Source organism: Xiphophorus hellerii, chromosome 13 (assembly GCF_003331165.1).
Source record: "Xiphophorus hellerii strain 12219 chromosome 13, Xiphophorus_hellerii-4.1, whole genome shotgun sequence".
Taxonomy (NCBI): domain Eukaryota; kingdom Metazoa; phylum Chordata; class Actinopteri; order Cyprinodontiformes; family Poeciliidae; genus Xiphophorus; species Xiphophorus hellerii.
This window is the reverse complement of record NC_045684.1, coordinates 1648002-1674500: the sequence shown is the minus strand read 5'-3', so window position 1 is coordinate 1674500 and position 26499 is coordinate 1648002. Positions and strand designations below refer to the sequence as shown.

At 39.2% G+C, this 26499-nt stretch overlaps 1 protein-coding gene across 4 annotated transcripts; it reads right to left on the bottom strand.

Moving 5' to 3' along the window:
* Positions 1 to 711: 711 nt before the first annotated feature.
* Positions 712 to 26400, bottom strand: sfpq (splicing factor proline/glutamine-rich). Of its 4 annotated transcripts, XR_004341351.1 has the most exons (12): positions 25404 to 26400; positions 24307 to 24495; positions 23922 to 24223; positions 23736 to 23831; positions 23453 to 23649; positions 23232 to 23316; positions 22978 to 23089; positions 22839 to 22887; positions 22553 to 22659; positions 1671 to 1719; positions 1494 to 1593; positions 712 to 1118 (listed from the first exon to the last, which is right to left on the bottom strand). XR_004341351.1 is itself a non-coding variant. In XM_032579930.1 (10 exons), exons 1-10 carry the CDS (start codon positions 26265 to 26267, stop codon positions 1693 to 1695), a joined length of 2028 nt encoding a protein of 675 aa, XP_032435821.1. In that variant the 5' UTR covers positions 26268 to 26400; the 3' UTR covers positions 1670 to 1692. The 4 variants fall into 4 exon arrangements, 3 of the variants coding, with proteins under 3 accessions (XP_032435821.1, XP_032435819.1, XP_032435820.1); XM_032579930.1 differs by lacking the exons at positions 712 to 1118; positions 1494 to 1593 and having other exon boundaries at positions 1670 to 1719; XM_032579928.1 differs by lacking the exons at positions 712 to 1118; positions 1494 to 1593; positions 1671 to 1719 and adding an exon at positions 16441 to 16932.
* Positions 26401 to 26499: the final 99 nt, after the last annotated feature.

Below are 26499 nucleotides of genomic sequence, written 5' to 3'. Positions count from 1 at the left end.
TCAAACTTCTGAGAAAAACAAGAATGAATTATTTTTTCCAAATGGCCCTGATCCTCTTCCGTACTATTGGTTTATGAGTCATAATCTTAGTTGTGCTGATTGAAGAATAATCAGTTCAATTCAGATTTTTTTTTATTCTGCAGGTTTTCAACTTTTTGTAAACTTCCAGTTTTTTGCAAGTAAAAGATGTAAAATCAAACTCAGAGGGGAAAATAATTAATTTCCCATCTGATTTGTCTGATGCTGCAGATTCTAATACTGCATTTTTACATAAACAGCTGAAAACCATTTTCTATAAATCTATTTTACTAACAGAACCCAGGTGTAATGATGCTTCCAAACTTCCAGGACCATCGTCCCGCCAGCAGCTCAGGTGAGACGCGAACCCGACCCAATTGGAGCCCGGATCGTCTTGCTGCGTCCGGGTTGGACTTCCTCCAGGGTTGACAGCCAACACTGGGCATGGGAGCGTATTGCAGCGACGGAAACTTTGCACCTCTAGCCTTAGTTATATCAGAGCTGGAGGCAGCGAGGCGGAGCCGTACAGATCGGCCCGGTCCCGCCAAATACAGGCGATATGTTCCAGGCGATACGTTCGCCTCACCAACAGAGAACAGAAAGTGACTGAGCTCAAGTAAGAGCAGCACTACTTCAACATTTTCACTACAGTAAAAGTAAACAAAATGGTAAAAAGATTACTCGAGTACTGGGTGACTGATCAAAACAATAATTTAATATTTAAGAAATGCATCATCAGATGGACCAAAATATACATTTCTGTGGAAATGTTGCCATTTCAATATTAAGCTTATGAAACTAAAACAAACACTACAGGTATGTCTGGTGAATTTTTAGTTAAAACAAGTTTGTTCTTCATTCAGTGAAGTTACTCACAGCAGTAGAATATTCATAAATTTAACTTAACGCTTCAAGTAAAAGTAAAACGCACCATGTAGTAAAAATACTCCTAAAAGTACAAAATGACTCAGCTGAATAAACTCAAACATGAACAAAACAGTTTTTTGCTCATTTATTTTCCAACAGAAAAACAGAATCTGTCGCTGGATGTCCGCCCCCTGCTGGTTGCGTCCTGGTACTGCAGCTTCACATGCATCTGGCTGAAAGAAAAAATGATTTCCTTTAACTTTTCTTCTCCATATTGTTTAAAAAGCTTTGAGAAATAGAATGCAGAACAGTGAAATGACAGCCGCTAGGAGCTTACAAATACTGAGACAATACTTTACAATAGAATATAAAATAAATACATTAGAGAGAAAACTTTCATATTGGTGACATATCTAATAGTTTTCATATTTTGACCTAATTTTCAAAAAGAAAGTCAAACAAACACGTAACATCAGTTAGCCAAGGCCCCGTTTACCCATCTACTGGCCTGGTGTGACGACATGCTTGATACTACATGAAGCAGAAGATCTATGTTCAAAGTAAAGGGAGAGACGATGTTTAATAAAAGTAGAAACCTTCACATTTACCTTCCTGTACCGAGTTGTGAACCATTTTAAATCTTCCTGATGGAGTTCAGACTCCAGCCTCCGTGGCTTCCTGTTCTCAGACTTCAGGTGTGATTTTTACCTGCCAGAACAGAGGAGGACAGGAAGTCAGCTGGGAAAGCATCCAGAGGCCAGAGGTCACGCAGACGACGACCTTACCGTGGCTGCTCAGGTGGAACCGTCAGCCTCCTCTGATTGGTCGAGGCTCCTGAGGTGAGAAGAACACACAGTAAGAGCCTGGCTGTGATTGGTCAGCAGCTGTGTGTGTCGGGATGGTCGTGTTAGAATCAGTTAGAATGAGCTGCTGTTTGAGTCAGCAGGCATGAAGGCGGTCCTGGTACCACAGCTGGTACCGACCCGGCAGAGCGGCACCAAAACTTTAAGACCCGACGCCCTTTTAGACACAAAGGGTCGTCTAAGGTCAACAGGGACATTCTGGCATCACACTGAGACGGGAGGGAGAACGGTTTGGGCCGATTGGATAAAAAGGTTCTGTTTGGAGAAATGGGTCACAGTGCAGACAGATAAAACTCCCTCTGAGGATCTGGGAGAACCAGAACCTCCGTGATCTACAGAGAAGAAAAGTTTCCACACTGAACACCAACCACAGGCCGGTTCTGATCCAAATCTTCTGGTTCTGTTGGCTGAAATATTTCCCTGCTAACACGACTACAAACAATCAGGTGAACAGAACCAAGACGGCCATCGACTGAACCAAAGTTTAAACTCAGACACAGAAAAACTGCAGAGGAAATAAAAAAAAAGCCCGACCCGGTCCAAACCACAGCGCTCCCAGTACCAACATGAAGAGGTACGCCTCCAGTTCAGGAGCAACAGAAAGTAAAACACAAAATAATCATCAGTTATTCTGCAATAAGAGACCAAATGACTAATCAGGTGGTTTACTGCAGCAGAAAAACGTTTTACAGCATAAACAGGAAGTGAGTCATTAAGAAAATATAACTGAGTCTCCAAACGACACAAGAAAAAAAAACTTTTTCAGATTCATGGATTTGGTTTTTCTTCCCATCAGGGTTCTGCTTGCAGGAAGCCAAGAATTAAAACCTGAACAGTTTATGCATTTACTGCAGCAAAGTGAGGCTTCATCATGAAACACTTTTCAAAATGTAATTCTTTAGCAGCTCATATCAATAACTCTGAATCTAAGGTTGATTTTACTGACATCCATCTGGACAAAATTTTTCTTTTCATTAAGCCGCCATTTTCCTCAATTAGAGCACATGGCCCAATTTTTAGTTCGACTTTAGAAAACTGGAAATCTTAAGTTCATTATAAAACTAAAGGAAAAATTGCCCACATATGGAAAAAAGGTTAAAAAAAATGCATAAATCGATGAAACTTCAGTTGTGCTCAAAACTATGAAACATTCAACAAACTTTCAGAGCTGGTCTGGTTACATGAGGTCACTTTAAAACTGATGTGTAAACAGAAAATATTGACTCTGGATTATTTTCTCTAACAGATTAAAAACCGGCCGACTTTGTCATTAAAGACAAAAATGTCCACTTCAAAAAGCTGCTCTTAATATTTTTCTATTCACAATTCTATTTCATTAATGAAAAAATAAAATATGGATCAGATACCAAGATTTTAATCATCGAAATGCCAGTTTGACTTTGTACAGATATTTTTAAAACAAAAAGAAAATTATTTTCCAGAAGAAACATTTTGAATTGCTGGATTTTGTAGAATCTGATTTAAACTTTGTGACTCAAATCTCCAAAAGAACAAAAATGTCTCATTGACTCATTAAAACCAGCTTTTGTAATTCAGATGTAATTATTGATCATAAAAATGTGCATTACATTTACAAAATGTAATAAATAAAAACGACCACCTGCTGAAGGTGAGGTAAGGAGTTCACAGCAGATCCTCCTTCATCTCATCTCTGTTCCACCCAGAGGTTCTGGGTTCAAACAGGAGTTCTGAACATTTCAGATCATTTCACATTAATCTTATTTAAATATAATTATATCTGAGTTTCACATTTACACTTAGGTTAACTCCCACAATGAAAACCTCATTAAATACAACCCAACAGAAACTCTGAATGCCACAGAAAGGTTTCTAAGAGATGCACAATCATCCAACCATACATCTTTGAAAAGCAGAAGTAGAGCCTCCTGTACAACCAACAAGAATGCAGCAAGTGGTTTCTGCATAGTAAGCCAACAAAAAAACATGTCTTCTCCAGCAGCCATTGTACAGAGCATACAGCGGTAAAACCAGCTAACCAAATGTGTTGTAGCTCAGTTTGGGTTGCTGGGTACCGGCGCCATGCCATGGATTGTGACTTAATCTGAAGGTTTTGAAACTGCTCCTTTTCTAGACACTAAAAAACATCTTGCTGCCAAAAACCAGCAGGATGGATTATTCAAGCACCTGGGATGGTTTTACAAACAGTAGAGATCCAAACGCAAGTACAAAAACATGCAAAGTGTGAATTTTGCACAGCAGGACCCCTTTAAGGAACACTGAACATGTTTCTGGAATTATTTCCATTTTTCACTGATTCGCTGTGAATCAAATATAAAACAAGAATGGGGTTTAAATTTCAGACATTTGTCTTAAAAATTAAACTGTATGCTTCATTTATGGTAAAATATAGTTTAAATCTAATATTCTAACTTTGAGACATTTATATTTCTGTTTAATTTTAGTCAGAATTTATTTCGAGTTGCTTTGCCAACGTTTAGGTTTCCGTAGTTCCAGACAGGAAGCGATGTTCATGTGGAATAGGAAGTAAAAATGTAAATAAAGGAGCTACAGCAGCGAGACAAACTAGCATTAAGCTGATTTCCTTCCCTTCAGTTCATGGTTTAAAATGAACATAAGAGAATAAACAGAAACCAACTGATCTTCCTGACCTCTATCCTTTATTGGAGCTAATTAGATCAAACTTCAACAGTTTCAAAGATGATTTGGATATTTTCCATCCATACGGGACCATAAATACTCCGGGATCAGCTCTACTAAAACATTTCCTCACAGTTTGTCATGTATGGAGCAGAAACAGATCCAGCAGCAGCTTGTACACAAAACCTGCCTGATGTTTTTCTAATAGAAAAAAGTAACAAAGCCAAGAGAAAATCAGCAGCCCATGAATAAAAATGAAATCTGAATCCGTTTCAAATTGTTGTTTATATTTTAAGTAAATAAAAACCTTAACAGGGCAGTATTATGAATTTTTCAGGCACATAGCGCCATTTTATAGCAAATAATGAAGTAACTATAATACCTTCAGTTATTACAAAAATGCTATACATCAAATATGTCAAAAGAAATTTTACTTCCTAATTTAATGTCTTTAAATTGGGCCTGTGTCTTTTTAAAAACTCCTGCTCCTTCTGAAACTCCACTTGGGACGACTTCAGGACTTCATGGCTCCTCTATCAACCCTTCAACGTTTTTACCAGCGTTGCTCTGAGATGTAGCTCCTATAATGAGCTCAGCAGTGTTTTCTAATTGCTGCTGGCTAGTCTGAAGGAGCTGAGCCTTGAAGGCGGTGCTAAGTCCATCCAGGCGTTTTGCACAACTGAATGGTTGCCATGGAGATTAAAGGATTTCTCAAACATGTATGGAAAAAAATCCAGGCAACATTCCAGGTATGAATCTAAAAAAGTCTATTTTACATAATGCTGCCCCTTTAAAATGTAACATTCCCAGATCAGCACCATGTACACCATGTCTTTACATTTATAAAAGAAAAAAATTATTTCCCACCACCCAATTTTATCTTTTATATTAAAAGATAAAATGTTTGTTGAAAGAAGTTCAACTGAAGCTAAAATCCTTGTTTCTGGTTCTGCCTGGAGATACTCAACACGTTACTCCACACATTCTGATTCCGGTTCTGACCCACACACGGGTGTATTGTTGCAAACATACGGAGAAAAGTAAAGTACTGGCCACACACACATACAGCAGAGGTCAACATGGTGCTGGATTCCCACCCACACACCCCGGTCCAGGCCCGTTTCTGCACTGTGACGCCAGCCTGTCAGTGTGATGCCAGAAGCCCTCAGCGCTCCTGAGTGAAGCACAGCTGCAATCAGAAACATGGAGGGGAGGGGACACTTACCTTACTGTTCAGATCATCTGTGTTAGCATACCTCTGGCTGCAGTGTAAACAAGTCCAGGCTCTACTGTCCACTGACCTCTGCAGAACTACTCATCGTCATAGTAACCCAACTGCAGAGGAGATGTGTGTATGGAGAGGCGGGCGGCCTGCCTCTGACAGCAGCTAACGCACCTCAGGTAGCCAACGTCACACACACACACAACCACACACACACACATACAGCGTCCACCTGCAAACGTTAAGCTGCCACTGGAGGCACTTCATGTTGGGATGCAACGGAGGTCAGAGGTCAGATTACACCTCTCTGGGTCGGTCCAGTTCTTCTACTGGAAATGTGCACTGAGATGCTAACCCTACACACGGCCAACACCAGTAATGAACATGAATGTGATGCTAGCGGTTAACTGAACACATGCAGAGCAGCAGGTAAGGCTGCGTGCTGCCAGGTCTGGTCTGAAATATTCAGTTATAAAGCCAATTATACTGAGAACTCACTGAATGCTGCACTATGCACCATGACCCTAATCATCTGCACCTACAGCTGCAACCAACAATTGTTTCAGTTATTATTTTGATGATTAATCACTCAGATAAGAAAAGAAATTGGCACATTGTGCAGAATTTTCATTTAACAACTTAAGCCTTTTTTCACTCAATATTAGAGATATATTAATGCAAATGAAGAGATGATAAATATATTGCCTAAAATGCAATAACAGCGATGCTGTAGTGAATTTGGACCAGGTGAAGCTAAAACTATGCCACTTGAGTTTAGTGTTTTTATCCTAAATATATTTTCAGCAGTTTTGGCTTAAATACGGCACTGAATGTTCTTCTTTCAGTGCCAATTAACAATAAATTGATTTCTAAATTAGTTGACTGTCAATCAATTATAATTAATCTGATTAATTGTTTCAGGCCTATTTATACCCAACCTGCAGTGGGTGTTCAGGCAGGAAGGGCTTCAGCTGAAAAATAACTGAATGTTTTTCTGAATCTAAAACCATATTCATAAAAATCCCAACCTAAAGTAGCGATGGAACACGAGTCTGATTCCTTAAGGCTGACTTGTTATTGTGAGTTGAACTGAAACGTTAGCATTAATATTTCATGCTGGTCGACCTCAAAGCAGATTCCTGGTAGGTAATCTACAAAAGATTCCCAGGTAAATAACCTTCCTACTAGAGTTTAATAAACTCTGATGCAGTCAGTCTGATATTTTTATTACTGACCGGATAATTCAATTCAAGTCATTAAAACATTCAGTAATAGTTTAATATCTCTTCTATGATGGAAACTTGTCTGGGTTTCCTGATTACCAGGGGGAAACATTTTCATCTCTGCTCCAATTGAAGCAGGTTCTGCATCAGTAAGTCTCCCAGCTCACAGTGCAAAAGCAACATTTCATAACTAAAGGATCAGTGCTTTGTTACATTTAACAGCATTAGCAATGCAACTAGAAAAACGTTCAGGCAGTGGATCAGACGTCCACATCCAGGTGATGCACAAATCTTCACATAAAAAAAATTATATTGCATTTTTAAGACTTTTGTCCTGAATCTAAAACTTTTTATTTACTTGAATCATGAGGAGAAAAGGTTCAAACTTTCTCTACCAGCACAATTGAAGAGTGGAATTCTGGGTAAGATTTCTATCTCAAGAAACAGTTTCATGTCTGTTTCTGGTTTTAAAAGCTCAGCTACAGGTGAGTAACACGATTACGGCCAAACATGCAGCATGTAGCTGCATTTCCATTATAAACATGCACAAGAATTTGTCAACATTGGTATATTCTGCCAACGTTGGAGAAAAAAGCAAAACAATTTTACAACTGCAGTGTTTCAATTAAATAGGAAATGAAATAAAAATCAGACGTGATTAAGTTTGGTCACGCAACAAATCATTGAAAATCATGTCGTGCCATTTTCCTCCCATCACTTCCTGTCATCTTTGTCATTTCTGTCAGTTGCAACATCCTGTTGTTGATCACATAATTCATGTGATGCAAGAAAATAAAATTGTTTACCACTGCCGTTTTGCGGAGTACACTAATTTTGATGCAGTAGAATAACTACCATGTCAAGTTAGCACAAAAACTCTGCATTTTTTTCTAAATTGGCATTTCCACTAAGCAAATTTATTTTCGCAATTCCAATTTACACAATTTTATAGTCAATGGAAACGCAGCTAGTGATCAGATAGCTTTTGATCCAGTTGATCACAATTTTTTTCCTTACAAAAAGAGCGATAAATCAGGCTGATTTAGATAATTAGTTCACGTTCATTATGGAGTACCACAGAGTTGTGTTCTTGGATCCCTTTTCTTCGCTGTATATGTGCTTCCATTATCAGACAGGATGGGGTATATTTCCACAATTATGCAGGTGATATACTCAAAGCCTGATGAATCCAATAAATTAAGCAGACTACACACACTTCTTAAAGACATACAAACTTGAATGACTCAGTTTTCTGCTGTTAAATTCAGACAATGTGGAAGCTCTTTGGAGCAGAGCATCTGAAAAACAAACGCCGTACTTAACTTGGATCTCCAGTAATATCGTACAAAGACTTCGCATCACCTTTGACCAGGACAGGTTCCTTCTTTCACCTGCACAATTTTACAAAATGAAAAACATCTCATACCACAGTGACATAGGAAAACTAGTCCATGTGTTTGTTACTCTAAGGCTGAACTGTTGTAATTATTTACTACCACAAAGTTAAAAAAACTGAAGCAGATCCATAAAATCCAGAAGACTCATCATAAAAGTGAGATCTGATTGGTCCATATGTTCCCAACAGAGCACTTCAAAGTGCAGTAATGAAGTAGAATGGGAGGCAGATCTTTCATCACCCAGGTTTTTTCCAACACACTTTTAAAACTTGACCTTTTTAAGAAGCTAGTTGTAACCATCTTGAAATATCTCTGTAGTTATGCTGCTTTAGGCAGCGACTGCTTACATAGACCACTTTTTCTAACTACCATCGTCTTTCACCATCATCCCACAGCTGTTTATGACAGGCAACTGCTGAAACGTTATCGACTCGAATCAATTAGTTGGAAGGAAGGTTTGCTCCTTGATCCAACTGGCTGGGTGTGTTGGATAAATAACCTTTTACTGTTGGGTGTAATAAGCTAAATTGCACTGCATTAAAATGAGGATCAAATGGGAGTTTTTGTTAATGAATTTGAATCAGTCCATTTGATTGCAGTGAGATGAATATGCATTTCTTGATCTGAACTAAATCTGTTGTCTTGCAAAGTGTCTTGAGTTGAGAATTGGTGATGATATAAACTGAATTTAATGGACATGAAATTAAAATGTAAATGTATACTTAAAATTGCATTAAAACAGTCAATTACAACAGCTGCCATGAACCGTAGTCATGACATTAGATATCGTCAATAGTATAAATGACTATAAACCCAAAGCTTTGTTTTTCTCTGTGTGGTGAGAAACCTCAACAAAGCTCATTTCTAACACAACCGTGGCTGATAAAGCATCTGCTTTAGAGAAAACGTTGGTTTTCAACGCTCGAAGGAATCCAAACTATGGCAGTACTTAATGTTAGATGATCAACGAGGGAAGTACGTACTCTGGAAGTTTATTTTTTACCAGAGCAGCACATGAGCAACGAAAGGGCATCTGCAAAGGAGGTAAACAGGAGTTAATGATAAACTGACGGGTGACAATGCTGACATTTTTCCTTAAACTAGTAGAATGCACAAATTGTGCAAAATTTTCCACTAAGAGATCAGAAATTAAATCGTTTCAGATCAAAGGTAACCTCCAGGTTAGTGCTACAGTAAAACTATGAGAATGTCAGAACTAAAGCAGATTTACAAGACGAAATGTGGAAAAAAAACTTCGGCAAAATGATTTGTTCATAATAATCAAAAGGCAAAACTGCAGAAAATTCTTAGTAAAAATCAACTACAGGGTTTTGAACCCAATTCAAACCTGATGTAAAATAAGTCCGGTTTCTTACAGTTGATAAAAATCACTTAATGCATTTTTCCAACGCAGGTGATTAATGTCAGCGAGTCATTTTATGCCTGATTATTGGCTGCTTACTAAAATCCACTGAGGTCTATAGATCAGTGGTGTCAAAGTCTTTGATTTTAGGCCACATCAAGATCACAAATGTCCTCAAAGGGCCGATTGTGGCAGAATGAAAATATACATAAACTACATAAACTGATAAAACATTAATAGCGGTCCCTGAATTAGACTTAACGAAACATGAGTACTTAAAATTAATATTTCACACCTTTTACACTGGCGTAATTCGGCAGTCTACAGATAAAACAACTTATCTAGAGACCAGAAGGCCACATAAAAAGCTATGGAGAAGAAAAAAGTTCAAACTTTTTTTTTTTATTAAAGAGGGGAATTCTGGGAGTTTGTGTCCATGTCCCTGACGATTATTTTCAAACTTCCCTAGGGCTTTTTGGAGCATAGCTCTTACTGCCAAAAAACAACAATTTTCACGTCTATTTTTGTTGTTTGAGGTTAAAAAGCTCAGCTACATGTGAGCAACGTTTCCTGCTGAACTCTGCTCCTCCTGGGTTAACCGGACAGGCTGAACTAAACACATGACCAAAGAACCAGTAATACCTCAGGAAGATATTGGAGTGCCTGGCTTTCATTTATGATGTTCATACCAGAAGCTTCTGAGATGCCATTTAAAATTAAAGATATTTTCATGGCCTCAGATAATGGATCCATGTTCTGGTTCTGTTAGATCTCAGGGCTGCTTTAGATCACAATATTCATTGTGTGACTCCAACATGCTGCAGAGATCCAGGGAACAGCACCAATCTGGTTTGGATCGTATTTACATGACAGATTACGGTTCGTTCATGTTGAAAAATCTTCACACATCAGGATTACTTATGGAGTACCACAGGGTTCAGTGCTTGGTCCTATTTTCTTCACTATACAGACTAAACTAATACGGTCCAGCAGAACCTACAGACTTTCTTGGTTCCTTTCCATAGTCCAACATCTTAAAGATGATCAAACCTGTTAAAGAAGAACAAATTGTATACAACACCAACAAAGAGACACAGCAATACAAATACACAACTTAGCTAAATCAGTACTATGACTGACGTCTTGCTATGCATGATAGTTTTCTGTTTTATTGTAAAAAGAAAAGCTAAACATTGATATATGCAGTTTTATTTGGCTTTTCAGTTTGTGATTCAAGACACCTTTTAGAAATTAACACTCCAAGATGTCCAAACATCCTTCAATTACTGCATCAATGCCTATTCTAGAATTAGAAAATTATATGAAAGGATTTAAAAATGTTTTCCAATGTAGGAATAACCTTTATTTTGCAAGTCACCTTAAGTATTAATCTGGTGATGCCAAATTTACATAATTTACCAGATTAAATCATAAATATTTACATAACTCATTTTGCAAACAATAATTAACGCTGTGGGGGTAAATGAGGATTTCTACTCAAACAGAAGGAAGTGAAAATTATCACCACAACTTTTCCACAACTTCATCCAGAAACTCAAACTTCAGCTTTTTGAGCCAATAAGATTCAAGTACATTGGACTAAACAAATGGACTTGTATTCAAAATTGCATTAAAAAACAAGTAGCATATTCTTCAAACTTTGGATATATGTTTAATTATAAGCCACTAACTATTTGTGATATTATATATATATATATTTAAAAAAAATCCCCAAAAATAGAGGAAATCATTTCACCGAGGAGAGATCAGGAGAAAAATCCCAGCAAGGCTGTTGACCTTGTAAAATCATCTTACCATAAAGCTATTCGTCCTTGTTGAAATAAACAGAAATACTATAAAATAAAACATGTCTGCTGCTTGGATCTACAAATTAAATCCATGTTACAATGTCTTACAGTCCAAAACCTTTACAGCTGGTCAGACCTGTTAAAGAAAACATTCATACAACAAAAACATGTAACATCCAAGCAGAACAAGCCACATTTATCCAATGTTAAAAGTCACCTATGATTTGATTTAGGTTGAAAATAAGGCCTTCATTACGTTTGAAAAAATGTATAATCTCTTACCCGTTATAAACTCCAAGGTTGATTTAATCTTTGGGATGCAGTATTTAAAGATTCTTATACATCTCAATTCCTACTTTGAAGTGGAGGCTTAAAACTTTCCTTCTCAATAAAGCTGAAGGTCTGATTCAGATTATCCTAGGCTTTCTCTGTAGCTATGCTGCTGCAGACTGAGGCTGCTGGCAGTCAAAATGACCTCACTCTCCTACTACTCTCCAATTTGCATTATTTGCTGTCATGTCAGCTTTAAACTTTACATTCTTTGTTTTTTATTCAAATAAGCTATACCTGGTCTTGTGTTCAGTTTAGCTCTGAACGCTCTCCTCTAGCATGTAAAAGTGGCTCAGAGATTCTCTTTGGCTGTTTCTCTCCCAGATGAAGCCTCTAAATGAGCTACTGCTGACTTAATGTCTTACTTTTCTCCAACATAGAAAGCACTCCGCTGCACAGTGGTGCAGTTGGAAGCACTGTTGCCTTAGAGCAAGAAGGTCCTGGGTTCGATTCCCGGCCCGGGGTCTTTCTGCATGTTCTCCCTGTGCATGGTGAGTTCTCTCTGGGTTCTCCGGCTTCCTCCCACAGTCCAAAAACATGACTCCAAAAACATGACTGTCAGGTTAATTGGTCTCTAAACTCTCTGTAGGTGTGGTTGTGTGTGTGCCTGGTAGTTTGTCCCGTCTGTCTCTGTGTGTTGCCCTGCGATGGACTGGCGACGTGTCCAGGGTGTATCCCGCCTCTCGCCCATTGACCACTGGAGATAGACACCAGCACCTCTCGCGACCCAGATAGGGAAGATTATGTAAAATAATGGATGGATGAAGAAAGTTCTCCTGAATCAGTGCTCATGTGTTTTTGTGTGTGTTCCGTCTTCCCAAACCACCAATCGGTCGGTCGCAGACGGACGTTCAGTGAGTCCGGATCTGGTTCTGCTGGAAGTTTCTTCCTGTTCCTGGGGAGTTTTTCCCTCTTCACTGTTGCTACATCCTCATCCAGGAGGAGTGAATGGTGGAAGTCAATCTGATCCAATCTGTTGAATTTTCTTAGATAGAAAACCAATAATCTAAACTTGGTGGATTGTTTGATAACTGGGATCAACTAGACTGGATTTAATTGACTTGGAAAGTGTATGATTGAATTGAAAGGACTTTTTTTGGTAAAGTGCATTGAGTCGACGTGTTGTGAACTGGTGTTTCTCATCTTCTAGCTTCAATCAAATAAAATAAAAAAAAGCTGAAAAAAAGTCTGACGGATAAAAACGACAAAATAAAAAGGTCCAAAAACTGACATCTGAATCCGTTTAAAAGTTCCCTTTGGAGTTCAGTACAAAATGGGAATCAATCAGAAAGTACAATATGGAAAAAAGCTTACCATAGCGCATGCAGGTCCATAATTATTCATACCCCAGCCAGATTAAGATTCAGGGTTAATCTTAATTGTACCAACTGGAAGTAATAACATTTGCTCAGAGTAAACAATGCAAACTGCGTGACAATTATAGGAAGCATTTAACTGCTTTATTATCAATTAGTGTTCATCATGAAATAACCATAACATGCTTCTTTTTTTTTTGGTGACGCATTCTGCCGATTTTGAGTGATTTACAAACAGAAGCAGATTTCTGTCTACATTAAAACTGCCAGGGGTTTGAATAGTTTTTGGATTAGCTGTAAATGTACTTTTCTGTTATTCAGGCTCTGACAAAAGTTGTCAGTAGTTATGAAAGTGTCAAAAATTATCCAGAACACTTTTGAAATATGGACAAGATGATTTGTGAAACATTTATTTTAATTTTTAAAAATGACACTGTTTTTATTCACAATTTACTAAAAGGCTAAAAAATGTCAAGTTTAGATCTCCAATAATTGTTGATAAATACCAAAAGGCCGCAGACATTTATTATGGGATTTTAATATTTCCTTAGATATTAAAGCTTAAAGATACATTACCTTTTTAAAAAACAGGATGTTTACAGGTTGGTTACATGTCCTCTCCAACTTCTGGGTTTTCAAGCAAGGATCCCATCACAGGTGATCCTCATGCCAAAAAATAAAAAACCCACCAAGTCTGGGTTTTCACAAAAAAATTAAAATAAAAAATCTCTTCAGCAGTGGTCAACTGTCTAAACTGAGTAAAAGATGTGATTCAGATTCTTTAAAAATTAACAACCCTTTTTTTGAAGACCGTTAATTCATAATTGTGCTTAGAGGCCAAAGCTGGCAGTAAAATTATTTTATCACATAGGGTGGAAAGTTGAAATCCAACCTGCTCTTCAATATTTATAAGTTCAGTCTGGATTTATTCAGTTTATATTCTGACCATATAATTATTTGGGCTGTTAAACTACGAACAGGAAACTGCAGTCGAGACGCCAGCTTCTAGTCCACTCCACTCTGAAACCTGAGTGAAATAAAGATTGTTTTCTGGACATGACGGCCAGTAAGGACCCTGTGAAGATCCGACTGCAGTCCAGAGTTTTATAACGGTACCAAACAGCAAGGACAATACTCCTCCCACTCAAAAGGCGGCGCTAAACACATATAAGGTGTCAGATCATGAGCAGAAGAACAACAATGCCTGTTCTTAAATGAGAAGACATCTGCTGTTTTAACCAGAGAGAATAATTTATCCCTCAGGAACAAAGTCTAAAATAAATGAAAAATATTTTGCTGAGAAACTGATATTTGTGCGTCCTTTTCTCCTCGTCGGAGTAGACCATTACAAGAAGCACATTATCACCCCAGAAATTAGCAGTGTTGCCCAGCAGATATTCAAAATGGTGTCACACAAACAACCAAGGAATCCGACATTATTTAGGCAAAGTCTGGCAGTAAGAAACTAGAGGTGCAAAAAGAGACTTCCTCATTAAATACTGACACCAGGATGCTCAGTAACTAAAAACATCATACTGAGTTTTCTGTTTATGGTTTTGTTTGAATGTTTAAGGTACGACCACTCAAGCAATGAATGAAAGAGAATTTTTAACGAAAAAAACCAAACTTGATATATAATGGGTTCTACCATCTATCCAGACAGAACTCAGCGCTGCTCATTAAAGGACGCTGACTGTGATCAAGTTGTTTTGCCTTTGAAACAAATTGTTTGACATTTTCAGGCAAATTTGCTGAAGTAAAGAAACTTAATCTTCTTGATAAATTACTCTTATTGTATCAATTCAAACTCAAAATTTACTAATAACGACATTTACATGCAGAACCGTATAAAAGTTGAGCGCCAAAAATGCGTGTACAACAGGTCACAACATGGCAACTTGGTGAAAAGAAAAAGACCAAACTGAGTTCATGTAAACTGGAGAACATCAGAACTAAAGCAATTCTGACAGTAAGAGAAAGAAAAAATGGACGCAGCACAGAAGGGCAACCAGCTGGTGTGAGACACAGGTGATCCTCGAAGAACGCAAGTCCAAGTCCGCAAGTCCAGACACAGAAAGTGTCATCAAGTCTGTTGTTGGGATCCAGAAAAATCAATAAACTAAGGCTAATAAATGAGCTGTTGAATGCTAAGTGCTACATGCAGTGAGCTCACTCAGCTGCTAAAGGGCAAAATTTTCCCTTTTTGCAAAAGACAAACATTTGATGATTTTTAGTACAGAATCTGGCATATTATACACAATTTTAGATTAGAAATATCTATTTTATGAAAATTCTTTTATACTTCAAACTTGAGACTGAAAGTGAAGTGCAACATAGAAGGAAGGGGTTTACCAACGCCTCTATTCAACTTTTAAAAGTTAATGTGAAATGTTTTATTTCTGATCTGTTTGTGAACTTAAAGTTTTCATACAAAGACAAAGTGATTTTGAATTGTACTCTATTTTAAGCAATACAAATTTGTATTAAAAGAACAAACTTAAGTTGTTTTCAACAAGAAAATGTATACATTCACTCCTGTGCATTTAAAACTGAGTGTCAGAGAAATAAGAGGTAGACTAAAGACAAAACCCGCTGCAGAGGGTCACATCAGGGGGATTTAACACACGGACCGTGCTGGAGTGTCTTAACACAGGACTGGCTACTGGAGTTCATACTTGGACAGTTTTCTGAATAATTGTGATGCTTCTGAATAAAACAGATTCAAAACTAGTCACAAGGCACCACAGTTTGACGCGTCTGCCGCCACCCAGAGGCAGCTGGTCGGGCTTGTTGCCCTGAAGATGGCAGTAATTTAGTAAAGTCATAGTTGAGCTGTAATTTGTGTGACTAAATTCAAAGAACAAAAATAATGTTTTTGGGGGAATAAAATATCCCATTTTGACAGTAACCACAGCCTCCTGAGGAGAATAATAAACTCTTAACATTCAGGCAAAAGTAAGCTGGTTGAAACTGCTCTGACTCAGAGATCATGAGACATTTCATAAATGTGCAGAAAAGGTCACAAGCACATTAGAGGCATTGAGCTCTTCCAGCAAACACTGACACAATGAAACGAAGCGTTACAGTCAATCCATCATCAATCAATCACAGACCTACTGGGAATGAGTGATTCTGAAAGCGGAGATACCAGAGTTCAATGGAGTGATCTGCTGTACACCAATCAGCGAACTAAAGAGAAGTGAGTGTGACCAAACAGCCGGACCGACTGAGAAACTTCACTGAATACTGAACTGCATGTGTATGTGGTCATTAGGCCACTCTTAACCCATGAAACCCTCACAGACCCAACGTGATTGGTTTACTGCCAGTATTTCTTCTGTTATCTTGCTGTAGGAAAATGGTGGAGTCAGAATTAAAGTTTAGGAATAAACGTTAAAGGTTTGTCCTGATGGAACCAGTTTGTCTTTATTATAGTCACGTTTCAACTCCAAATAGTATTTTATGGCACAAACAAAGCCATAGGAGGTTCAGAAAGGTTACAGTTATCACTTCACGACGATTCACAGAATAATACATCTAGAAATGAAAAGGATACATGGTCTGAAAGAACAACTGGATCACACCGGGGTGACCTTTCTACACTAATGGCAATACAAAGTAAAAAAAGAAAAAAGTATCGACTTAATTATAAAACTAATCAATTAAATGGATAAAATGATGCAACAGATTCAACTTAAATACAATAATTGTGACTCAACATGTTCGTCTAGGAGTAGCTTTACAAATGCTGCTGCTGGAACAAAACGCAGTTTAAAAACGGGGTTTCTTAATGGGGCCATCAAACTCCTCGCGGACGCGGCCGTACGCTGCGGCACCGGCGCCCATTCCTCTAGGGCCGCCCTGCACGTAGCGCTCGCTGCGCTGCTTTTGTGGGAATTTGCAGGGAGATGAGGATTAATGTAAGGGAAGGAGTTGGTGCGAAAGCGGCACACAGTTCATGTCCATGTGGAGACGTGAAAGAATGTGTGGAAAACAGGCGGGTTGTGTGTATTGTGTGAAGATTTATCAAACAATCAGCAGGAGACGCATCCGGAGAAACGTTCGTTCCAATAGAAGGTCCACAGGTGCCACAGGTTACATACAGAGAAGGAAGAGAGGGTAACGTTTTCATTAGTCTGGGCCTTCCTGTTGTCTTCTGCTCTCCAGTGCATGCTAGCCTACAGCACATAATGCTCTTAAGGTCCAATACAGACCATATTCACCAGCTGCTAATCAGTCTTATCGCAACACAGTTTCTATAGACGCCACTGAGAAATATCCAGCACCATGTTGGAGGACAAACAATTAGCTTAAAAACTGAAGAAAGCGATAATCAACATAAAATTCAGGACAAAGAGTTTTTTCTTTAACAGAAAAAAAAGAATCTCAATCATAGGACTAGCAGCAAAAAGGACAGCTAAGTTTACCAAACATTTCCAGTTTGGGCTTCAATGCCGCAAACGTTTGTGGTGGGAAAAAAGGGAACAGTTGGAAACAGTGGCGTGACGTTTGCTAATCACCGTGCAGACGTGACCTGGTGGGCACGTCTGTCAGTCAAACCTCTAACAGAACAAACGGGAACAGCAGCTGATTTTCAGACCTTTGTGGTGGCAGATGAGATCCGTCTCTCATGAAAGTATCAACCTCGGTTTTAAAGTTCAATGTGTTGGGTACAATAGAATAAAATAAAAATGTATATTTTTTAAACTTTAGTCAGCTGTAAATAAATTTTTTATAATTTCTGAGCTTGAGAAAGTGTGTTGCTGACTATTTAAAATAGTCTTTTAGAAGTAAATCCAGAAATCAAATAAATAAAAATAAAGACCTAAATACATCCGTCTGTGAACAGCCAGTCTAAATAATGTGCTTTCCTTGAGCCTTAATGCTGTATATATTAAATATGACTTAACATTTTTACCAGCGTTGCTCTGATAAGTAGCTCCTGTTATGATCTCAGCAGTTCCACCAGGTGTTGCTAATTGCTACTGGCTAGTCTGAAGGAGTTGAGTAGGGGGAGGAGCTGTGTCTTGAAGGAGGAGCTAGATCCACCCAGGAGTTTTGCACAGCTGAATGGTTGCCATGGAGATTAAACATGCATGAACAAATCAAGGGAACACTCCAGGTATGTCTTAATGAGGGAATATCATGCCAAAAATGTAAAAGTCAATTTTACACAGTACTGCCCCTTTAAGCTATTGGGTGTCCTCCAACATGGCCAACAGGAAGTTTGTTGACGTCCAACTAAAATATTGTAGACAAATGATCAAACCTTCATGGATTCCACAGAAATATTATATGAATGAATATATAAAATGAAAGATAACTGATGTGTTTCAACCATCGTTTCAATCAGTATGAAATTATCCTCCCTCAGTTTAAAACCATAAATCAAGAGCTTCACAAGGGATGACAGCAATAGACCTGGAAACTCTGATGAATTGTTGCATAGATATTAGGTAAGAATATTAATTAGTTCTTGCAAAAATAAAGAGTAAAAACTTTCCTATACTAAATTATTTAAAGGTCAACTTGGGCTATGTTCACACAGCCGGCAAATGGGACATGTTCTAATTTTTACTGCCTAAGCTTTAGCTTCCTTGGTCTTGTTATGAGTTTATGAGGACACTGTTGGCTCTCACTGCTCAACAAGCTGATCCATACACAGCAGCATCCATTATTACTACTGTAAGCAGAGTGCTGTTGTGTGACGTCTACGTTTTCCTGTACATGCGGGTCGCTTTGGGATCGTTAGGCCTGTCACGATAGCAAATTTTGCTCAACGATTAATTGTCTCAAAAATTATTGCGATAAACGATAATATTGTTTGAAGACCTTTTTACACTGATTTAATGGAAATGACGTAATAATCCATGCGATTTCCTGCCAAAGATAGATACACTTTATTTTCAAAAGAACACTTAACACTGGAACTGATAAACAAAATAAACAAAACAACCAAAAACGAAAATAAAATGGATTCTTAGTCTCCATTAACAAAAAACGCACTTGAAAATAAAAACTAAACAACATAAAGCCAAAGTGGAAATAAATACTGCATTCAACCAAAAGAGTGCAGATTATGAAGTCTGTATATTATGTTGCCCTTCAGTAATAATTAGATTTAAATAGAGAAGATGGGCACATCGACTACCTGATGCAATAGTTCACACTACATGATTTTTTGCTCCTATTTTTCCACTTACAACAATCTTAAAACGTTGGTCTTTCTAAGATTGTTTGGTGTGTTACGGTAGATCGTTGTTGCCGCTCCGATCTAAATCAGGGGTTTTCCCCGACTGGAATCTTTAACGCAGCCTGTTGAATGTGACAGGCAGCCAATCAGAAAGCGCGGATTCTCCTCCGTGTTTTCTGAGGGGAAATTACGGAGGGGAATCCCAAACAGCTGAAACGGCGCAACCGGAAGTCCAGCGGACATTGGAGATGATACGTGGAAACAACATTAATGTTTATTCAACATGCAAAGAATATAGAAATGACAAGGGGAGGAGTTGGAGCGAAATTGCTACCGCAGATGATAAACCCGGTAACTTTTCAGCTGTTCTTCGTTAACATGACGTAAATAGGTTATAATGATTTTCATTCAGTCAGGACTTTACGCTGACACTAGCCACATGCGTTGCAGGTAGATTGTAGTAAAGCATTAATTAATGCCTGGTTTTAAAATTAGTTAACTGAACTTGTAGTCATTATTTTGTGCCCATTGTTGGACACCACACGGCAGGAACAAACCGATCGAACCGTTATACCTAGGATTTCTGTCGGCTCATGTGTGGTCTGTCAGGTTTTGAAAATGGGCCGATAATCGGCCGACAGCTCTAAGATCGTGCAGTCTGCGCTGGGCTTTACACTAAGGAAATGAGAAAGGGAGGAGTCAGTGGAGAGCACCGGAGTTGAGCCTTTTTTTCATTCAGTGTCATTAACAGAAAGAGAAAAAGGCCGGAAGAGACGATAATGCCGATAATTAAAATGACGTCGATAGTTTTAATTTATCGTACGATTAATCGATTTATCGTTTATCGCGACAGGCCTAGGGATCGTAAACCATTCACACAGAAGTCTCATTGCTGTCGCATTTAAGTAGTAGTTGAAATGACCATGCAAAAAAATAATGTTGAGTCATAGAAACTAATTGCATAGTTTCTATGATTGCTAATTGTAATTGAGCATCAAGACCTGCTGTGTGAACGTAGCCTGAGGTTCTCAGAGCCAGACATAAGTCAGAAAAGGTGTCAAAACTAGAAAACAAGGAATGAACTGGTGTGAGTTGCAATGATGCTAAAATAACACCTAAAGTTATAAATAAATACTGCACCATTTCATGAGTGTCAGTCTGATCTCAAAAGATCTAAACTAAGGATAACTCAACTATAGAGAGTAACCAGCTGGTTTTCATAGTGAATTCATGTTAAAGAACTAATTTATTCTAATCATTGAACATTTACTTAAAGCAACAACAATGAAATTACATAAATGCCACATTTCTAATCAGGATTATGAGAGCATTAAATCTTAAAAGATCTGAAGTCTTTAAACTGTTACTCTCTCATAAACAGAATGAGAAACTTTGATGGATCATCCCTTGTATTTTAAAGAAGAGCCTTTGCTACTGTAACATAGTTCGGCGTTGATCATTTAGCCTCTGATCGTCTCTAAAGGAGCTAAAAATTTAACAGGCACTGCAGAAGTGCGTCTCTAACTTACCTTAATGTACATTAATAAAAAAATGCCAAAAACAAAACATTAACTCAAAAGTTAACACAAAGAAGAAACAGTTTTTCATTAATCACAAGAATAACAGAACCTAACGGCAGTTCAAAGTTCAGAGAAACAGTTCTGTAGATGGATGATAGTCACAGAATGCCCCGATTTGATCCAGAGCATCGGATCGGGAAATGATCAGAGTTTATGATCATCTGAGATTCTGTGCTTTATGAGCTTATGAGTCTGGGTTTAACCCAACAATCGCAGTTTTTAACTCATTAACCTGAAGATCACAGAAAAAAGGAGAATATTTGCTGCTTCAGCTAATTGTAGAGTGCTCAGATATAACCACACATGCTATATAACCAGCATTTCAAACACCATTACCAGGATAAAGACACCAGTGTAACAAAGCCTGTAGCTGGACATGTCCAGTCAGAGACTCTCTATAAACAGTCCAGACGCTCAGTCAGGGCGGCTTGGAGGATTTTTTAAATAAAGTTTTTGGCAGACGGAGCTACAAACACAGCTGTCAAAGACAGAGCCATTTTTAATCAGGCTTCTGAAGGACACCACTTACATGAAGTGGAATTACTGTCACCAATCTGCCCAAAGCAACTACATTTCATCACATTTTGGCCTTTATTTTTGCTCTTGTGAAGCAAATGGAGGGGGTATTAAAACATCAATAAATCATCACGATAAATCTGCATTATTCTGATCAGAAATATTTTTTATGGTAATAAATAATGACAAATTCCCAGCCCTACACAGAGCATTATAAAAGCTTCCTTGACCTGGTCAAGAAAGCTTTGCAAGATTGTTGCTGCCAAAATAAACCGATAAAAGTCACTTCAAGCCCCAGATCTATGAGACGCTGATGGAGAGTCAGAATCAGATTAGGTTTTGACTGGGACATCTCTACTGAAATCAGACAAACTATGAATATGGTCAGTTCTGCAGCATGTAAACAGCTGTCAGCCGAAAAACTCTTCAATCCAGAGAAAAGATATTAAAAATATATTTCGCTCCAGCACACACCTCCAACATGTTTACAGCACAAATGGTCTCCATTTTGGCCTGACCCCTCTGATGAAGTCCTTTATGTTTTATACCATCATCCTGCACTAAAAGCATTCTAAATTTGCAGTTACAAAAAAAATAACTAGAAAGTGAAGGTAGCGGAGCAGACCGAGTACAGCAATACTAAAGGTCTCAAAGTTGCTCAAACAACAGAGGTATAGATGAGGTATATAGATTCCACACATCCACCCAAAATACAAGTTCCCATTTCTGTGGTTCATCAAAGTTATGCCTTAAAGTAAAAATGGAGCAAAAGTTTCAACTGGAGCGCTGCTGATAGTTACAGAAAAAAAAAGTTTTTCTGGTGTCCACAAAACAAAGTGCCTGTCACGCTCACAAGAGACAGGACTTGCAAAGATCCTCTATGAACACAGATGATACACTAGGAGTGAGCAGAAGGAACACTGGACAGATTTATCTGGTGATTTAGTGCAGGATGAAGGTTTTGTAGCTAAATGTGATTAATCCAGGATTAATCAGGGGACAAAGCTGCCATGGAGAACAATGTTTATAAATTTTCATATTCCAACTATTCACCAACCACAAAGTCTTAAAAAGAGAGGAAGCTACTCGTGTTCTACGCTGCTGCTGGCCCAGCTGGCCTCCATGTCTACAATCATCATCAGATGTTTAACACAAAAAGAAAAAGAAAAAATAAACAGCCACATGTGAACTATATTCCCAAAGTGGGATACATTACCATTTCACTGGTCATCATGCCTCCTGGAGATGATCCCAGTCCAGACTGACCCTCAAAGCCGAGGCCACTCATCGCAAAGTTCTGGTTGGATCCGCTGAAGGCCATATCTGATGAGAAAACAACACGTTAAACACCTCAGAGTTAAAAACAACTCATAGTCTTTGTGTTTCTCTTGATTGAAACAAACTGAAAATCTCTCAAAACTGTGACTTAAAAACTGAATTACACATCAAACTGAGCTGTTTATCTGTGGCTAAACTCCATCTATCAATGCAGTGGAACTTACCTCCCATGCCTAAGGAGCCACTGTTGTGCATCCGTATGTCAACGTCTCTCTGTGAAACAGAAATAGTTATCAAACAGGTTTTAAAAAAAAACCCCAACTAAATCATATGTTGTTCAGTTGAACATAAAATTGCTTTTACATCCATGAAGTTTCCCATTCGGTAGTTTTCTTCACGCTGACGCCGTATCTGTTCCTCCATTTCCCTCTTTCTGAGAAGCTCTTCTTCCCGTCGGCGCCGTTCTTCTTCCTGTCTGTTTATTTAATAAAACATAAATAAAACTCAGAAGTTCCTCAGAGTGATGTGCTTGTTTTAATTCAGCATTACCCTAAAGGGACACTATATTTCCATATGGCTACAAAATCATTCTAAAAAACCCCTGATCATTCTCATACCTGAGCTGCATTTCCTTTCTCTTTTGCATTTCTTGGTTGTGCAGTTCCTCCATGCGCCGCAGCTCTTCCTGCCGCCTCAGCAGTTCTGCAGAAAAACAAAAACAATGATTATTCTGATGATCACATAAGCAGAGAACAGTATACTGGCAGATATTGTTTCATTTTCTATACACAACAAAGCTGCAGCCTTTTGTTTTTGCTTTAGCAGCTTTGGGACTCACCCTGCCGCAGCATGTTGGCCTGATGCTCATGGTAAGCGTCTTCCATCTCGCTCTCCAGTTTCTCACGAGCTTCACGCATGTTCTTCTCCACCTGCTCCCTTTGCTGCTTCTCCATCTCATCCAGAGACTTCCAACGTTTTGAATATTCAAATTCAAAGGAGCCGGGGCGGGGAAAGCGAGGAGGCTGCTCACGCGCTCTGAAACACAAACATCCAGCATGTTAGACCAGACTGATTATGGAGGCAGGTTAGCATAACACCAGCAGCTGAATTAGCAAACTTACACTTGAAATTTTGGGTTTTTCTGGACAAATTTCTCAGGAAGCCCATCATCACAATCAAACTGCTCCAGAGGCTCAACAACTACAGGACGGGGCGACCTGGAGAGAGATGAATAAATCAGTGAAATCATTCAGGAACTTTTACTGTCAGGTCTCAGTTTTGTGTGCATAACTAAAAAACAAGCTTACGCGGTGAGAAGGAAAACGCCTTCGTTGCATCGGTCCAGAGCCTTTTTAGCAGCAGTTCTGGAAGCAAACTCCACAATGCCGCGCCCTGCAGAGCGTCCGCGATCATCAACGACAACGACAGCCCTCTCGACCAGGCCGAACTGCGAGAAGGCTTCGTCCAGGAGCTCGTTGGAAACAAACGGAGACAGATTCTTCACAGACAGCGCAGCAGAGTGTGTAGCAAAACGAACGCGAAGCGGTCTGCCCTTCATCGGATAGTCATCCATCTCAGCTTTAGCGATTTCTGCCAGCGCCCGCGACTCCTACAACACAAACAGGAAACGGATTCAGTTGGAGAAGTTTCTCATGCTCAGCTGGTGTCACAGTTCAGAGCATCGCCTCTTACCAGTCTGATGAAGCCAAAGCCTTTTCCTTTGTTGACAAAGACTTCCGAAGGTTCTCCATACTTTGCAAAAAGTTTTCTGAAATCATCTTCTGTGATGTCATTTGGCAGGTTACCAACAAACAGACGGCATCTCTGTGTGTAGGACTTCTCTCCAGGCTTCAGCAACATGGACAAGGCTGCCTTGAACATCTGTCAACGATAAAACACTTCATAGTAAATCAAGTCAATTAATTCAGGGGAAAACTCAACGGGACTACCATTCAACTTATATTCTGCTTTTTCATGCCCAGGCTTGACACTATACTATGCAATAAACAATAATATTGCTGTTTTAAAACCATTTAAAAGTAATATGATGGTAATGGCATAATAAAGCAAAAACACATTCTCAAAGATCAATAAACTTTAAATTCTAGTTAACATTTAACACTGGAACTGAAAGACATTTTAAATACCCAAAATAAATAAAACCAACAACAAATAAAATGAATTATGAAGTCTCTGTAAACAAAAATATCCTTAAAAAAAAGCTAGTTGAGACCAAAGCATCAGACTTTTGTCATTTATTTATTTTTGCATGTTTCATAGAATTGGGCTATGTAATTTTTTTAATAACAGTATTTTATTATATTCTAAATTCTGCCTTACTGTACAGTGTTTGTATTTTATTTTTATATTTAAATTTTTGTATTAATTGACATGATTTGGCTTTCTTTTCTGACACATTGCTGCTGATAACCTGAATTTCTCATCTGAGGAAGGTTATTTATTCTCTAACATTGAGCCCATCTAGCCCATATGAAGGAGCATTTCATCGTTGCTTTAAATTCTTTTAGTTCCAATATTGGTTTAGGTCAAGTAATTACTGTAAATTGAAACAAGTTAGTACCTCTCGAGAAACCCATTTGCAACGAAAAAATACGAATACTAATTTTCAGCGCCTTGATTTCTGTTTTATGAAATAAAAATAACCTCTCTCAATAAAGTGAATCACTGTTAGACAAGATGGCTGCGGGCTAACGTCAGCTAGCTTTTCTTCACCGTGTCTGACGCCATTAGCTGCTAAGTCTTGTTAATCTGACCGGTTTTAGACTCACCCCTGCTTCATCTGGTTCGCTCTTTGTGGGCTCCTCTTTCGGCTTCTGTTCGGCCATTGGTTCCGCCCTCTGGGGCGGCTTAGGGCCCGAACCCTGGACTGGGCCGGTCTTGTTGACTTGTTGGGGACCAGTCCTTTGGCCCTGTTGTTGGCCTGGTCTAGAGGCCTGTTGCGGACCGGGCCGTTGGTTCTGTTGGGGACCAGGTCGCTGGTTCTGTTGGGGTCCAGGCCGCTGGTTCTGCTGTGGACCGGGTCTCTGGTTCTGCTGCGGACCGGGTCTCTGGTTCTGCTGTGGACCGGGTTTCTGGTTCTGCTGTGGACCGGGTTTCGGGCTCTGCTGCGGAACCGTCTTGGGGCTCTGTTGCGGTGCGGGTTTCTGGCCTTGTTGTGGACTCGGTTTCGGGTTTTGCTGTGGAGTCTGCGGTGGCTGTGCGTTGGCATTCCCAGCCGGAGTCTTGATCTGCTGGTTCTGGTTGGCCTGAGCGGGGGTCGTGTCCGGTTTTGGAGTTGAAGTCTGGGTCTTCGACTGGTCCGCAGGAGGGTTCTGTTTCTGCTGCTCCTGCTGGGCCGGTGGTTTCTGTTGGTCCATCGGGCCTTTCATGGTGAGGGCCGGTCCGGGACTCGGTGGAGGAATAATTGGCTTCGACTGGTTTTGCGCTGACTTCTGTTGGGAATTCTGGCTATTCGATCCGCTGAAGTTGTTGTTGCCTCCCCTACGGTTCTGATTGGAGTTTTGGAAAGGGTGGTTTCGGTAATGCGGGTTTCCCATTAGGCCGCCACGCATAGGGCCACCGGGACCACCGCCTCGGCGTGGCTGAAATTGATTCATCCCGTACCCACCACGGTTATTGTTGAATCGAGACATTTATCCTTAAGTGAGCGAAAGTACTATTTAAAAAAAACTCAAAAATTAACTGCGTAGTTACAACTTTAACAGCTCCTTTAAGGTCCTCAAAATGGCGACCAACGGTCGAGCAGAAATGAGTCTTTCTTTCTCAGAAGAAAATGATGACTCCGCCCATCTTCACCCAGCGCCTCTGATTGGTCCGTCGCTACGTTATTGATGTAGCTCGAGCAGCACAGAAATGAATCCCCAG